The 16,976-nt window shown below is 45.6% G+C and overlaps 1 protein-coding gene, 1 long non-coding RNA gene and 2 other non-coding genes across 5 annotated transcripts in view; 2 read left to right on the top strand and 2 right to left on the bottom strand.

The window, feature by feature from the left end:
* Positions 1-8: 8 nt before the first annotated feature.
* On the bottom strand, positions 9-7,194 carry LOC132511470 (uncharacterized). The gene is made up of 2 exons (XR_009537621.1): positions 7,098-7,194; positions 9-98 (listed from the first exon to the last, which is right to left on the bottom strand). It is a non-coding gene; the product is annotated as an uncharacterized LOC132511470 (long non-coding RNA).
* On the bottom strand, positions 176-245 carry LOC132512438 (small nucleolar RNA SNORD104). Its single transcript, XR_009538166.1, has one exon. It is a non-coding gene; the product is annotated as a small nucleolar RNA SNORD104 (small nucleolar RNA).
* A 3,201-nt stretch (positions 7,195-10,395) lies between the features above and the next one.
* On the top strand, positions 10,396-10,468 carry TRNAE-UUC (transfer RNA glutamic acid (anticodon UUC)). Its single transcript has one exon. It is a non-coding gene; the product is annotated as a tRNA-Glu (tRNA).
* A 3,856-nt stretch (positions 10,469-14,324) lies between these two features.
* The window catches only part of ERN1 (endoplasmic reticulum to nucleus signaling 1), an 82,500-nt gene continuing 79,848 nt past the window's right edge, over positions 14,325-16,976 (top strand). For both annotated transcript variants that reach the window (XM_060133469.1, XM_060133467.1), the window contains exon 1: positions 14,325-14,567. In XM_060133469.1, coding sequence (XP_059989452.1) covers positions 14,514-14,567 — 54 coding nt within the window. In that variant the 5' untranslated portion in view covers positions 14,325-14,513. The remainder of the gene's footprint in view (positions 14,568-16,976) is intronic.

The raw sequence follows: 16,976 nt of genomic DNA, 5'->3' as shown, positions 1-16,976 counted from the left end.
ACCGTCGCTGAGATCAATCCATTTTATTGAGGGGCTTCGGGGGAAGGTCGAAAAGCTGGGAGGACAATGAGATGCGACGTCCTTCTCCTAGCCGGGACCTGCAAGAACGAGAGCGGTGGGTGAGAAGGTGGTATACCCGCAAACCCGTTTCCCACCCCCACGCCTCAGCGGCCCGGCTCAGACTCCAGTTCGCATCACCCGCGTCAGCAGTCTAACACGTGCTTTAATTCGCATGTCATCACCGCCAGCCGCCCACCCTCCACCCGGTTCCCAGGCCCCGAAAGAGGGGACAGACCTGCCCCAGCCCAGAACACACGCCACCTCACCTTCACCACTTCAGAGTCGCTGAAAGGAAGGGGAACTAACCGGGCTTCTACTTAAAGAAGCAGACCGGAGGTGGTTGGGCGGGCTTTACCGCCATTAACCAATAGCAAGTCAAACTTCCAGCCACGTGCCTATAAAGTGGCCTAATGATTGGCCCTGCTCACTGAGTCCTCCAGAGTATAGAGCGGTTACACGCCAGCCGTAAAGATGGGCGTCAAGGAAAGTCCAAGAGTCGCGCGGTGTCCTAAATTCTTCTGATTTTTTGCGCGGCGTAGGTTGTCGGCCTGTGAGTAGTGTGCGTTTCTCCGTACTACACAAAACGAAACCTTACAAACGGCAGGGCGCAAGTAATGCCTAACCTGTTTAATATTCTGTGCCAGGAGCTAGGCTAGGAGCTGAGGTGACAAACTAGTCTTGTCCCTGAATTTAAAGTAACCTGTTCCGGTAGAAAGACCTTGTGTTTGAAAGTAGACTGATGTGCAACCAAATCCTGACTTTGTGATGAATTAGCCCTGTGGCCTTGATCACTTAGCTTTTCTGAGCCTCAATTTCTGAAAAATAGGAGAAAAAAAAAAGTGTTGTACGAGGCTTAAATAAGTCAATGTCAGTCACCTGGCACATTCTGAGTGGTAAACAAATATGTTTTTAAAGGACTGGTGTGATGTGGAAGACTTATGGATTGCAATACTTTAATAAATGCTAAGATAGAGCTATAACAGCCTACACTGGAAGCCCAAAGGAGAGAAGATCTAACATTGGGAAAGCTGAAAGTACTTCTAAGTATTGAGCTCATACTGTGAGCCAGGCATATTCACAAGTGGTCAATAATATGTCCCTGCCCTCTGGGTTTGATTTACTGGAAGAGGGAACAGAAGACACACGGGCACAATATCTGGTTATCTTTACTTCCTTTATATGTTTTCCTTGGGAATTCTTTTCCTTTTTTCCTCCTAACTTAATAAGGAAAGTTTATTGGTTTTTTGTAATAATGAAAGCATTTCAGCCTGAGTTTGTAGTTGAATAGGACTCTTATTTTCATTATTTGCTACATAGTCTTTAGTTAAATTTTAAAATTCCTCTTTGATCCAAAACAGTAGTTATTTTGGCAAGTGTTTTGTAACGTCTATGTGATGTTGCCTTTAAGAAAAACCAAAACACACAATGTAAGAGCTGTGAGTTGAGTTTATTCAGTGTCTTACTGAGGACTGTAGCCCAGGAGACAATAGGAGAGCTATGAGAAAGTGTTCCCAAGAGGTAAGGGAGGAGCCAGGCTATATATGAATTTTTTTGCTGGGGAAAAAACATCTAGTCCAAGAATCTAGGAGATGTGGAAAATTTTCCTTAGATATGTATCTTAACTATCTAGGGGCAGTATCCAAAGCACAGAATGCTTCCTGTTTTTCTCCATCCTGAAATCCCCATAGGCCCACTCTCAGTGGGTGACTTTAGTGACTAATGGCTTGATTTCCTTGTAGAACTGGAGTGGCAGACAACATCTTTTTTCTTTACGATTTTTTACAAAATATTTATTTATTTATTTGGCTGCACCGGGTCTTGGTTGCAGCACATGGGATCTTTCAGTTGTAGCATGCGGGCTCTTTTAGCTGTGGCACGTGGGATCTAGTTCCCTGGCCAGGGATTGAACCCGGGCCCCCTGCATTGGGAGCACAGAGTCTTAACCAGTGGACCACCAGTGAAGTACCTACAATGATTATTTCTATTGCTGCTGAAACATTTTCTTAAAATATTTATTTATTTATTTGGCTGCGTTGGGTCTTAGTTGCAGCATGCCGGATCTTCGTTGCAGCACGAGGGCTTCTCTCTAGTCGTGGCGCACCCGGGTTCAGTTGCCCCACGGCATGTGGGATCTTACTTCCCCGACCAGGGATCGATTCCGTCACCCCTGCATTGGAAGGTGGATTCTTAACCACTGGACCACCAGGGAAGTCCCAAACATTTGTTTTTAAGTCAACATTTATTACACTGTCATACGGTTTCTACATTGGGAAATGAATTAAAGTTTTCTTTGTAGCCTAGAATATGATCTGCTTTTATAAATGTTCCACAGATTCTTGAAGTAGAGATGTTTTCACTATCATGTACAGATAATGACATGAAATATTGATTAATTTGGGGCTTCCCTGGTGGCGCAGTGGTTAAGAATCTGCCAATGCAGGGGACACAGGTTCGAGCCCTAGTCCAGGAAGATCCCACATGCCGCAGAGCAACTAAGCCCGTGCGCCACAACTACTGAGCCTGCGCTCTAGAATCCGTGAGCCACAACTATTGAGCCCACGTGCCACAACTAATGAAGCCCACGTGCCTAGAGCCTGTGCTCCGCAACAAGAGAAGCCACCGCAATGAGAGGCCTGCGCACCGCAAGGAGGAGTAGCCCCCGCTCGCCGCAACTAGAAAAAAGAAAGCCCACGCACAGCAACAAAGACCCAATGCAGCCAAAAATAAATAAATTAATTAATTTTTAAAAATTATTAATTCAATCTTAGCTGTAATTATGTTGTCCAAATATCTCTCTGTATTTTATATTTGATTGGGAGTGTATGTATTCTCATTGATTAATAGTGAAGTGTTAAGATCATGCTTCAAATACCAAATGCAGGCAAGGATGCAAAGCAGCAAGAACTTTTCTTCATTACTGTGTGGGAATGCAAAATAGTACAACCATTTTCATAATCCCCTAAAACTGCAGTCACTCAAAAGCACTTCAGTAGGTAAGTGGTAAGCAACTGAGGTACATCCTTACAACCAAATGCTACTTGGCCATAAAATATTGCCAAAGATAGAATGAACTATCAACACATGTCACACATGGAAGAATCTCAGAGGTGTTATGCGGTGGGAAAGGAGCCAGACTCAAAAGATGCTATAATTCCATTTATATGACATTATAGAAAAGACAAAACTATAAGGATGGAGAACAGATCAAAGAACTCCCAAGAGATTGGGGATGTGTGGAGCATTTGGCTACAAAGGCAGCACAAAGGCATTTTTGAGGGTGATAGATTTTTTCTGTATCTTGATTGTGTTGGTGGTTACAGGACTTTATGCATTTGTCAAAACTCAAAACTGTTCACCCAAAAGATTTAATTTTATTGTATAAAAATTTTAAACAAAAAATTAAAATAAAAAATATGCTTCCATCATTTTCCATGATTATTTCTATTGTTATTTGTTTGTACATTTTGAGGCTATGCTATTTATTCTCATTATGGTTTGTGGCTGATAATATTTCCATTGTGGATTACACATATCTGTATAAAATAACTAGGTTATTTATGTCTTTTGCCTTGAGTTCTAATTTATCTCACATTAGCATTATTAGTTGTCTTTTTTTTGTTTGTTTTTCTAATATAAGTTTGCCCATCCGTTTATTTCTAACCTTTCCATGTTATTTTATTCTTACTGTGTCCTTTGTATGAGGCATATGGTTGGATGATAGTGTTTATCCCAATGCAACAGTATTTGCCTTTAAAAAACTTATTTAAAGATACATGCACCCCATTGTTCATAGCAGCACAATTTACAATAGCCAAGACATGGAAACAACCCAAGTGCCCATCAACAGACAAATGGTTTAGGAAGCTGTGGTATATATATATATATATATATATATATATATATATATATATATATATATATACACATACATACATACATACATACATACATACATACACACAGTGGAATATTACTCAGCCATAAAAAAGAATGAAATATTGCCATTTGTGGCAGTGTGGATGGACCTAAAGAATATTATGCTTAGTGAAATAAGTCAGAGAAAGACAAAGACTATATGATATCACTTATATGTGGACTCTAAAAAAATAATACAAATGAATGTATATACAGAAACAGACTCAAAGACACAGAAGATAAATTTATGGTTATCAAAGGGGAGAGAGACAAATTAGGAGTATGGAATTAACAGATACAAACTTAGTATACATAAAATAGAAAAGCAACAAGAATTTACTGCCTAGGGACTTCCCTGGTGGTGCAGTGGTTAAGAATCCGCCTGCCAATGCAGGGGACATGGGTTTGATCCCTAATCCAGGAAGATCCCACACGGTGTGGAGCAACCAAGCCCCTGCGCCACAGCTACTGAGCCCACGTGCTGCAACTACTGAAGCCCGTGCACCTAGAACCTGTGCTTGGGGACAAGAGAAGCCACCACAATGAGAAGCCCGCAAACCACAACAGAGTAGCCTCTGCTCACCACAAGTAGAGAAGAGCCTGTGTGCAGCAATGAAGACCCAACACAGCCAAAAAATAAAATAAATAAATAAAAATAAATGAATGAGGGAAGGGGAGAGGCAGCATGTGGAAAGGAGGGCCTCCGGAGTGTGGAGTTCCGGAGTTTGGAGTGGCTGAGAATCTGCCTGCCAATGCAGGGGACACGAGTTCAAGCCCTGGTCCAGGAAGATCCCACATGCCACAGAGCAACTAAACTTGTACGCCACAACTACTGAGCCTGTGCTCTAGAGCCAGTGAGCCACAACTACTGAGCCTGCATGCCACAACTACTGAAACCTGCGCACCTACAGCCCGTGCTCTGCAACAAGAGAAGCCAGCACACTGCAATGAAGAGCAGCCCTTGCTCGCCTCAACTAAAGCAAGCCCAGGTGCAGCAATGCATCCAAAAATTAATTAATTAAATTAATTTTTTAAAAGCCCATTTTTGAAACAGTGGTTTGAGATGCCACTTTTATCATGTACTAGGGTTCCACATTATTCGGGCTCTACTGTTTTTTTTTTTTTTTTTTCGGTATGCAGGCCTCTCACTGTTGCGGCCTCTCCCGTTGCGGAGCACAGGCTCCAGACGCGCAGGCTCAGCGGCCATGGCTCACGGGCCCAGTCGCTCCGCAGCATGTAGGATCTTCCCGGACCGGGGCAGGAACCCGTGTCCCCTGCATTGGCAGGCGGACCCTCAACCACTGCGCCAGCAGGGAAGCCCCGCTTCATATATTTGTATATTATTTAGTTTTGCCTTTGAGCTTTATAGAAATAGAATATACTGTATATATTCTTCTGTGACTTGCTCTTTTTATTGCTTAATATTGGTGACCTTCATGTTGTATGTAATGCAACCAGGAATTGTAGGAATGTGACCCGTTTCACTACTGTGTAGCATCCCAGTACACAATTACACTGCAGTTTATACATCTCTCCTCTTTGGGTTAGATGTTTAAACTATCTTCCAGTTTTTAGTATGACAAACAGAGCTGCTCTGAATATTCTCGTGTGTGTGCAAAAGATCCTTTGGGGTACACACACAAGCACAACTGCTAGGTAAGCACGTTTCCGACTTTCCAGATAATAGCAACTTATTTTCCAAAGTGGAGGCTCTAATCTGCACTACCACATTGGCCTCCACCCTCACCAGCTCTTGATATTGTCACACTTTTTATACGTTTGCCAATATGGTGAGTGTAAAATGATGTCTTTAGTGTAGGTCATGGGCCAGGTGTAGTCATGTATATTGTTGATTTAGTCCTCTTAGAAATGTTGAGCTAGCACTTTAATCAGGGATTATTGGTTGTAAGTGATGGAAACCCAACTCAAACTAGCTGGGATAAATAGGGGAAGGTTTGTTTAAATAGGGGAAGAAGAGCTGTGCAGGCTGATATCAAGCCAACTAGAATCAGAACTTAAGCTTGTCCAGGGTTCCTTGACTGCATCTGTGCTTCTCTTTACTTGTCAACTTTTTTCTTTTGTGTTGGCTTTCTTTGCACGATGGAGGCAGCTCCTGGGCCTCACACCTCCCGGCCTTGCCGGTAAAAAGGAAACGAGTCTCTTTTCTTGCCTCTAGTTGGGGCCAGATTGGATACAACCCTACCCATGGGTCAAGTAAAATTGGTCAGATGGGCAGCTGTTTTAGTTAACTACTACTGCACAACAAACCACTACATAAGTTAGTGGTTTAAAACAACAGCCATTTTATTATCTCTCACAGATCTGTGAGTTAACTAGCCTTGTTAACTGAAAACAGGGTTTGCCTCTTGGTAGCTGTCAAGCCAAAAGACACAACCAAGCCAAAGACTGGGAGAAGGATTTATTACTTGCAGCAAGTAAGGAGAATGCTGGGGAAATTTCACAAAGCAGTGTCTCCCCAAGCAGCAAAACTGGGGAAATTTTAAGTTAAGGGTATATGCATATTCATGAAGAGGCTGGTGCAGCATATGCATATTCATGAAGAGGCTGGGGCAGTGTGTGCATATTCATGAAGGGCCTTGAGTAGAGGAGAATTCAGCACAGAATTGGGGCAAAGTTTGACAGAGTCCAAGCTTTAGTTGACTGAAGGCACAAAGGTCAGAAAAAGTTAACATCATTCCTTAGGTTCAGACCAGTCTGGGGTCTTAGCCATCCTCCACCTGGGTGGGGGCCTAAATTCCTGTAGAACAACTCAAAAGACCGTACCAGATTGTTATGTATGTCCATTGAGGAGGAACTAGGACTCTGTTTTATCACTGAACTATTTTTTCTTGACGGTGTTTCCTTTGCTCCTGCATTCCCTCACTTGCCTTAAGATCTTTAATTACTGAGACCTGTTCAAGGGCAAGCATTGTGGCCAGGCTTAGAAGATCACAAAATAGCTTAGGCCAGCAATGGCTTCTCTTATGTCAAGAAAGCCATGCCTGGTTCTCTTTCTCTGGAGACCCCCTCCCCTCTCTGCTTACAGTCTCAGCCGAGAGGGACTTCTGTTCCATGTGGTCACCCTGGGGCCTGATTGGGCTGAAACATCCAAAATGGCTCACCTAGATGGCTGGCAGCTGGGAGCTGTTGATTAAAGCAATTCCATTCTCCTCCGTGTGGCCTGAGTGTGGCTTGGGCATCTCCCAAGATGGCAGCTAGATTCCAAGAGGAAGGAAATGTAAGTTGCCTTGCCTTTTAAACTTGGGCTGGGAGGTCTCAGAATGTCACTTACGGTCAAAACCAGTCACGGGGACAGTCCAGATTCAAAGGGAAGGGAAATAGCTCTTACTTTTGATGGGAAGAGCAGCATGGCTTATAAGGAGGGAAAGTATTGTTTGGGGCCATCTTTGGAAACTTAGCTACCACAGTAGGGTAGAATGATTGGCCTCACCAGGGTAGGTGCCCACTAGGGCAGAGCCAGTACCACCTAGCATATCTGCCCTTTTTCCAAGGCGGGCCCTAATTCCTGTTCACTTGCTCCCTCCATGGTGAGAACAGCTGAAACTGAGCAGGACCTGGGAATTAGGGAAGTGAAGGAATGCAGAAACAAAGGAAAATCAGTTAAACAGGAAAAGTAATGACAACAGTTCAGCAATAAAACAGAGTCCTAGTTCCTCCTCAGGGGAGGTACGTAATGATCTGACACACATATCTTTGAGTTCTGCAGGAAATTAGACCACCCACCCAAGTGGAGGATGGTGACTATAAGCTGAGCAAAAGCAGGTAGACCCCAAACTGGTTGAAACCAGAAGGTTGATGATTAAGATTCCTGAAACGTCACCCTATTACCTCACCACCAACCAATCAGAAGAAAGTCATGCACCCTGAAGCCCTCACCCCAAGTGTTGCCTTAAAAACCCATCCCTGAAAGCCAATAACAGGGAGTTTTGAGCATGAGCCTCTCCCATACTCCTCGTTTGGCGAGCTGCAAATAAACACTATGCTTTCCTTCATCACAACCTGGTGTCAGTGAATTGGCTTTGCTTTGAGGCAGGCAAGTGGACCCAAGTTCAGTTCGGTAATACGGTCCCTTGAACATGGTAAACACTTGATAACTGTTGTTGAATTCCTTCTGAATCTTCTTGTTTGTTTAACTGCACCAGTCAAATATTTTCCATCCTGCTTTGGCAAGGTCTCTTGTATCAGCCCTGGTCCCCCCTTCCTTTTCTTACTCTAGATTAAGGCCCAAATAACCCTTGTTAACCGGCTCCTGATGTCTCTCAAATGCCTGTCTTTTGCCCGAACTCTCCCCCCGAAGCGTACCTTCAGTCCCATCTCACTCTGCTGCTTGCTAAGAAAGCCCAGCCTGACATTAACACCCCCACCCACCGGCCCATCCTGCCTGCCCTGCCTCATCTCCCGCTGCTCCTCTGGGTAGAAGTCGAGCACGAGCTCACTTGTTTTCAGTGTATGTGCTGTCGAAGCAAGCACACGAGCTCACTAATGAGGCAGCTGGGGCTTCCATGAAGCCACACAGTCCTTTCCCTTCTCCAGGCTTTTGTTCAGGTCCTCCTGTCCCCCTAGACTGTTCCTTTTCCCTATCAAATCTGACAAAAGGCCTAGCCCAGATACCACTTCTTCCATGAAGCCCTCCCTGCTCTGTCCATCCCACCTCCTTCCTTCCACCAGACCCATCTCTCTCTTGAACACCATAGTTCTGTTTCTGAGTTTATTCTCACATTCTTGCACTTTTCACAGTTGGCCTTGTATGTTGTGCAAGTCCTATCACCTTTACCAACTTGCAAACTGTGATATTCCTTCATGGTACCAATCCTTTGAACTTAGAAGCCCTTGATGGTATTTGTTAAAAGAGTGAATGAATAAATGAATGAATGAGTGGTAACCGTCCGAGGACAAAGATGAGGTCATCTGCAAAATGAAGGTGATAAAATTATAGCTAAAGTTTCTTTCTACTCTAAAATTTGGTTATGGACTTCCCTGGTGGCGCAGTGGTTAAGAATCTGCCTGCCAATGCAGGGGACACGGGTTCGATCCCTGGGAAGATCCCACATGCTGTGGAGCAACTAAGCCCGTGCACTACAACTACTGAGGTTGCAAGCCGCAACTACTGAAGCCCGCACGCCTAGAGCCTGTGCTCCACAACAAGAGAAGCCACCGCAATGAGAAGCCCGCACACCACAACGAAGAGTAGCCCCTGCTCACTGCAACTAGAGAAAGCCGGCGCTCAGCAATGAAGACCCAACACAGCCAAAAAATAAATTAAAAAAAATTTTTTAAAAGAAAAAATACTCAAAAATAGTTTTTAAAAAATTAAAAAAAATAAAATTTGGTTATGTCTGTGAATGAGCTCTTGTAGAAAGGAGAGAGGGAGAACAGGTAAGGTATATATCTTGAACCTTAAGAAACACAGTCTGCAAGGAGGAAAAAGAGCAGAGAGACAGGAGGAAAGCCAGAAAATGGTACCATCCGAGGAGGAAAAGTTCAAGAAAAAAGAACTGTTAACATACCTGAGGGAATTCCCTGGCAGTCCAGTGGTTAGGACTCTGCACTCTCACTGCCGAGGACTCGGGTTCAATTCCTGGTCCGGAAACTAAGATCCCACAAGTCAGACGGCACGGCCAAAACAACCCAAAAACCAAACAAACAAAAACATACGTGAACTGAAGAGAGGCCCAGGGTAAAAAAGATAAAGCAAGCCCACTGGGATTTTGCAGGAGAAAGAATATGAGCTGCTTGAGAGAAGTTTCCAGAGAGTTCTGTTGAAATAAGCTGGATCCCAGGGGATTAGGAGGGACTGACCAGTGAGGAAGAAGAGGTACTCTGAGAGGATGGCCGTTTCCACGTTGGCACTGAGCTGGCCCTTTGAGAATATTAATATATGATACACTGGTACCACTATGGACACTTCACCATGGTGGCATATAGACTCAGCACAAATGGGTGTAAAATACAACAGCTCAGAGGCAAGTGAACAAATAATCAGGATTAGACTGAGCTCCCTCCCAGGGCAGAAACCCCAGGGGAAAGCTCACCCTTCTCTCCCAGGTGGCTGGTCGGTGCCTTTTGTGAGTTGTGCTTTTGCACAATCAACCCCCAGGTGAGATCAGGAGACTTACATGTTATTTGAGGCAATGCCCCTTATCACCAAATATTTGTACAAACTTCTGTTTGTTAATAGTATTCCAGGGACAAGGCAGTCTGGGCTCCTGCCTAACCACATTTACGGGCCACAGAATGGTACCTTGTCACTACACTGGGGGAGGGGCAAGGATAACAACCAGCGATGGTGGAACAGGCTGCAGCATCTGTGGTTGCCTCAGTGAACTCCGAGGTTATGTAGACAGCTGAGTTCTTTTTTTTTTTTTGACAGCTGAGTTCTAATCCAGGTTGTGCGGGAATTCCCTGGTGGTCCAGTGGTTAGGACTCAGCACTTTCACTGCTGTGGACCCAGGTTCAATCCCTGCTCGGGGAACTAAGATCCCATGTGATGTGAGGTACAGCCAAAAAAAAAAAAAAAAAAAATCCATGTTGTGCTGCTTACTAGCTATGTGTTACCCACATGGCTGTTAATCTTTTAAGATTCCAATGTATCATCTGTAAAATGGGCCTAAGAACACTATCTCATAGAACTGCTGTGCAGATAGCATGAGCTGGTCCTATAAAACATGTGTTTGCACATTTCCAAACAATAGCCCACAGCCAACCAATGTTAACTGTGATAAGAATCATCTTTGCGATAGCAAAAAAGTGTACAGTAGATTGCATTCTGTGGTAAAGAGAAGTTCTCCGGAGTGAGTGGCACAATCTCTTCAAATCCAGTCTCCTGGAACAGGAAGAACCAAGGTTCTATTTACCTAAGAACCAAACTGCTCACAGTGACAGTGGCTTTTAAAGAATTTCCCTTAAAAAATTAGGACATGAAGGAGATAAACATTTAGCTTGCTACCAGAAACTCTTGCTTCATCGTTTTATTTATCCCTTAACTACCCCTCAACATGTGCTGTAAGTTCAGGTCTGTTTGGGAGCAGCGGCAGCGCGGAGATCACTCAAAATAGTCAAAGTGGATTTAGCCTGGTAAAGACACTGTTCCTTTGAGATGGTACTGAAGCTTTCAACCATGACCTCCCTTTCTGGTTTTACCAGCTTTTCCTTTCAAGTCTCCTTCAAAGGAAACTACTCTCTCGCTAAATAGCTATCTGCAAACCAACTTCATAATCATTTTTAAGTGAAATTTTGAAGGGTTTTCAAACAGAATTGAGACAGGCACAAACATTTGAAGGCTGGATCATAACTTCCACTAGAGGGCGACATTTGCTAAAATAAAGAAAAGGGATTAATGGCCCCAGGGATTAACACTGGACATTATGAGTGAGCTGGATTCCAGGACCTTGGCTGCCCCTATCACCTGCGGGAACTGGAAAACACACAGTCTCCACCCCCAGGAGATTCAGAATCAGTAGGGGGAAGAGGGCAGAAAAAGGTGTTGGGAATCGATTTAAAAAAAAAATCTCTTCAAGTTTGGGAGCCACTGATTTAGAGAGAAGTGAAAATAAGATTTTAGCTCACTTTCTCCCACCACTCCTTCCCCTCTACTGACATAGTCAGGTCCTGCCTGCTCCAGTCTTTGCTGAACATATATTTTAACCTTGGTGGAAAAAGAGGGCTTATCTTTACACTAAAACCATGGCCTTTGCCTTGTTTAGTGGATGTTATTTAAAACAACTTCCAGAAAGGTCATTTTCAGGCCTTTTCTATGGGCAGGTCCACTTCAAAGGCACCCGGCAAAAATATTTCCATTTCTGTCTGTATTTATCAGCAATGCCAGCTTTTGCTTTATCAAAAGCAAAAAGCTGTCTAAAACAATACTTGACTATGGAACAAGATTGTGGGCAATGCTGCCGTAAATAAAACCAGAACTTATCAGTGTGAGTTGCCAATCAAATGGAGACAGGCACAAGACATGTGCCTGTCTGATTAAGCATAAGAGTAGCCTAACTGGTGCATAAGAAATTCTGAGAACCTATAACAGTGCAGTTATGGCCTGGAGATTTGGTCCAGATGAGTACAAGATAAATATACCTACCTGGTCCAGTCCCCTTGGAACGGATTTTTTTTTCTTTATTGGATCTTTAAAACTGATTTATGAGTCAGATTGAGGTAAGCACAAAGGTAATAAAACACAAAGGTAATTCCCCTTTGTGTTTTATCTGCTGTGCTTACAGGGTCACAGTGACATTTTGAATTGTAAAAGGGCCGCCAGAGTTCTAGCACAGAAAGTTCCCCTCCTAGAGTCACTCTGTCGGAGAAAAAGCACCAGAGAAGGCATGTGAAAGCATTTTCTGATCAGGCTTCTCTTTTAACTCAACCCTGTGGTCTTACAGATCCTGTTGTCAGCTTGCATGCCGGACAGATAATCATTAAAGAGCTCCTCCCACTTTCTGTGGGCGCCTCCCTGGACACCTGGCCACACTGGTCAGGAGTGATGGAGCCAATATCGCCAATCTCAAACCTCTCCGTTTGCATTTATACATGCAGATAACACTTTTCAAAATGTGTCTACTGCTTTCACAGTTGCCAAGATTTGTCCTACTCTTAAACTGGTGTGTTGGATTCTCCAGCAAGGGTTTAGTCCCTTGACTGTGATTCAGGCATATGAAGTTGGGAATGGGGAACTTTGTTGATGGGATTTGGTTTACCATGAGCATTTCTGTCTGCTCTAGTGGGATAGGATTGACTCACATGCACCCAGGTCAGACATCTGGTCAGTCCCCCACTACTTTTTTTTTTTTATTATATTATTTTTTATTGAAGTATAGTTGATTTTACAATGTTGTGTTAGTTTCAGGTGTACAGAAAATGATTCATATATATATATATATATATTCTTTTTCAGATTCTTTTCCCTTATAGGTGATTACAAGATATTGAATACAGTCCCTACTTCTTTATTTCTCTAGCATTGCTTACTCCTTTCCCCCAAACCCTGAAAAATCTTAGGCTGTCATACGAGCAAGTCAAGAAAAATTAGAGGGCTTCCCTGGTGGTACAGTGGTTAAGAATCCGCCTGTCAATGCAGGGCACCCGGGTTGGAGCCCTGGGCCAGGAAGATCCTACATGCCGCAGAGCAACACAACCACTGAGCCTGTGCTCTAGAGCCTGCGAGCCACAACTACTGAAGCCCATGCGCCTAGAGTCCATGCTCCCGCAGCAAGAGAAGCCACTGCAATGAGAAGCCCGCGCACTGCAACGAAGAGTAGCCCCTGCTCACCACAACTAGAGAAAGCATGCGGGCAGTGACAAAGACCCAAGGCAGCCAAAAATAAAATTAATTAATTTTAAAAAAATTAGAGAAGCTGCCATCCTTTTTTTCCTTTTCTCCTAGAATATGGAAATGTTTTGCTCTGAACCTTAGTTTATTCTGTCTTGTTACAAATGTCCTCTGGAGAGAGGCTTCCATCAAAGTGGAGGGCAGCATGGGACAGTGACCAAACAGCTGCGGAGCTCTTTACATCAGGTTAATAGCCCACAACCTTCAAAAGGACCTTGTATGAGTCCTCAACAAACCCACTCCCTCCAGTGAGTTGGCACACATGTCAAGCTTCACGAGGTCACATCTACAAATGCCACATAAACACACATGACACCAGCAGCTGAAATGGTTTCCTTCTTTGCTTGTAATTTTTGGCGAATGATTTGGCCGTGGTTATTCCAAAGGGAACTGTTGGCTGTGGACATGATTTGAGGGGAATTCCTGAGGACAAAGAAAGGGACGTTTGGACTAACTGAGGCGCAGCTGGAGGACCCCAGGGCTGCGAACTCGGCAATAGCCGCGCGCAGGGCAGAAGCGCCGGGTTGCAGGAATCCCCTGCCAGCTGCCGACCCTCACTCCGGAGGTCGCTGACGATCCCACCACGGCGGGAAGATGGAGCGGGGACTCTGGACACTCGGCACCGGCTGTCTCCTGGCCTTTCCTGATCAAGTCTGATGCAGCGGATCTCTCAGCGGGATCACTGGGACCGACTGGGGCAGGGAATGCGCCCGTGTGGCGGGGTTGCCGGTCTCCCCTTGCCCTCAGGCAAGCTCTTTGCCTCGATCACTCAGCGTCCCTAGATGCCCGACGCAGAAGCCTGGTGCTCTTCTCCTGCCGCCGCGGCCGGGGCACTCAAGGCCAGCCGGAGGCCCAAGCTGCCTTTGGCACCGCCTATAACCCCGCCCCTCCAGCGACAGCCCCGCCCAGGCCAACCCCAGCCCGCCCCCAAGCCTGGGCCCCGCCCAATCCCAGACCCGCCCCTAGGCCGGCCCCGCCTCCTGCCCCGCCCCGACCGGAAGAAGCGCCGGCGCCCGGCACTTATAGGGCCGGGAATAGGGGTGCCACCAGCGCCTACATAGCTCTGCGTCTGCGGAGTCCCGGCCGCCGCTGCACTGTTGTCGCGGCGCCCACGCCCCGTCCTCTGCACGCCCGCACCGCCCCCCTGGAGCCGGCCGGACCGGTCAGGAGTCAGGGCCGAGTCCTCGCCATGCCTGCCCGACTGCAGCTACTGCTGCTGGCGTTGCTGCTGGCCAGCCTCCGGGTGAGTGACCGGGAAGGTTGGAGTGGGGAACGGCGCGGGACGGGACGGGGTCCGAGCCGGGAGCGCGGCGGCGGCGGCCCCTGGCTCCGTGAGCCCGGGCGGAGACGGCGCCTGGCGGGGAGTGGCGGCTTCCTGACCGGCCGGAGTGGCGGCCACGGCCGGCCCCGCCGAGGCGTCCGCCACCCAGGGGCCTCGCGGGCCAGCGCGGCTGTCACGAGCAGCGCTTACCCGGCCGTGTGCTCTCCGGCGCAACTTTGTGTCGTCCTAGCGGCACCTTGGGGTCTCCAGAAGGCCCCGGGCCCTTGGGAGGCCGCCCCACCTGCCGGACCCTTCCCGCCGGTGGGCGCCAACTCGGCCTGGCGGTGGCCGCGGAGGAAGGGCAGAAAGGGCCCTGTAACCAAGGGGAAGGGAATGTCTTGCGTTTGTAATCTTAGCTTGAACTTTTCAAAATGCGAGAACTTTGGGAAACGAATGCCACTGGAAGTGGGTAAGCGTTCTTACCCTAGAGCTTGATTCCGCTTACCTGCCTTTCAGGTTTCTTGGCATTGGAGACAGCGGGCTTCCTTTCGGGCAGCAAGACATCGTTAAGCAGGTTAAGCGGTGGGAATGGTACTCTTGTTTTCAAGACCCCATATGGGACAGCAGTGAAGCCGCTTCGAAACTTTAAACGAAAGACTGTCTCCTCACGGGAGAGCACCGTGGGGCTGTCCAAAAAGTCTTTTCATCTTTTTCTGGAGAGAAGAGCCTGGTTTACATTTATTTAACTTTCAGGCCTTCACTCAGGCTGTGGATTCGGGCACCGTGGCTGGGAGGACATTTTGTGGACAGACATGGCTTTTTTTCCCCTTCTGGTTGGAAGAACCTAAATTAGTGAGTGTTTTTTTTAAAAAAAAAAAAAAGAAAGAAAACGTATTGTTCAGGATGTGGGTATGGTGCATTGGAGCAGGTTCTGTTTAATGACCTCCACTGTGTACTTTCTAATATGGTGTATCAGGTACCAGGTGTCCAGGTGGAGAATTGACATGTGTATACCTGAGTGCCACAGCATGAACTCTTTGGAGGTTATGCATTTTAGGTAAATAATAGTCCGTGCTCTTGGGGTAACAAGAATTTGGAAACAGCTGAAGTAATACGAGGCCACCCTTTTCAAATTCAGAGTTATTTATTTAAATTAATGTATTAATTTATTTTTGGCTGCTTTGGGTCTTTGCTCCTGCACCCGGGCTCTCTCTAGTTGCAGCGAGCAGGGGCTACTCCTTGTTGCAGCGCACAGGCTTCTCATTGGGGTGGCTTCTCTTTATTGCAGAGCACGGGCTCTAGGCGCCTGGGCTTCAGTAGTTGTGGCACGTGGGCTCAGTAGTTTTTGGCTCGTGGACTCTAGAGTGCAAGCTCAGTAGTTGTGGCGCATGGGCTTAGTTACTCCGCGGCATGTGGGATTTTCCTGGACCAGGGCTCGAACCCGTGTCCCCTCCATTGGCAGGCGGATTCTTAACCACTGTGCCACCAGGGAAATCCTGAGGTTTTTTTTAAAGGAAAATTTGTACACACTTCACAATAAAACTCATGTCAGTTAAGTTTCCTTCTGATGGAATTTTTTAAAAATCCACTTTCAAAACTGGGGTCAGGTTTTGAACTTGAACATTTCATCTTGGATTGGTTAACTGCTGCCTGGCATCTGTCCACAAATAAGAGTGTAAAGAGAGTGACCAAAATGTATGAAATGGAAATCAGTCATTTCATATCATCAGAGCCTTGTGCATATTGTTTTCTTTGCCACATCTTTTCGTGTGCTATTCTGTCACTGGAGTCTAGTGTTTTAGTTATTGAACAACTTTGGCTAAAGAACCAAAAATAACTATTTAGCCTTAGTTGGGACTATAGTTTAGGTTCATGTAAATATTTCCAAATTGTATTTAGAAATCCAAACTTTTCAGAGTTCATGGTAGAAGAGTCCAACCCTTATCAAAAGGTTATGTTTTAGTGTAACTGCTTTTAAGGGCAAAGGTCAGAATTTCATTCCCAGAATTACCTACCAGTAGAAACTTCGATCCCCAAACATAGTGGGAAGTATTATTTTAAAATTCTAAATGAAATGCATTGCCGAGTTTGCAGTTAAACTAGGCAGCAGTGATGTTGTGCAGAATGTACTGGCTGTAAAATCAGACCTGAGTTCTTTCTGGTCTCTTGGTAGCTGTGTCCTCAGAGTCTTAGAGACTCTGTTTCCTGATCTGTGAAATGGGGACAGCTAACACACTAACAGGTGTGAAGGGATCTGGCTCATAGGTAATGTAAATTCTCCTTGCCACCCCCCAAAGGTGTTTTTTACTCTAAGTCATCATTTTTCAATGTTATACTATGCCTGAGCAAGGAATATTTTTTGATGCTGTTTCTTTTTGATTGATGAAGTAA

The sequence above is a fragment of the Lagenorhynchus albirostris genome, chromosome 20 (assembly GCF_949774975.1).
Source record: "Lagenorhynchus albirostris chromosome 20, mLagAlb1.1, whole genome shotgun sequence".
NCBI lineage: Eukaryota > Metazoa > Chordata > Mammalia > Artiodactyla > Delphinidae > Lagenorhynchus > Lagenorhynchus albirostris.
This window is presented reverse-complemented; position numbering and strand designations above follow the sequence as displayed.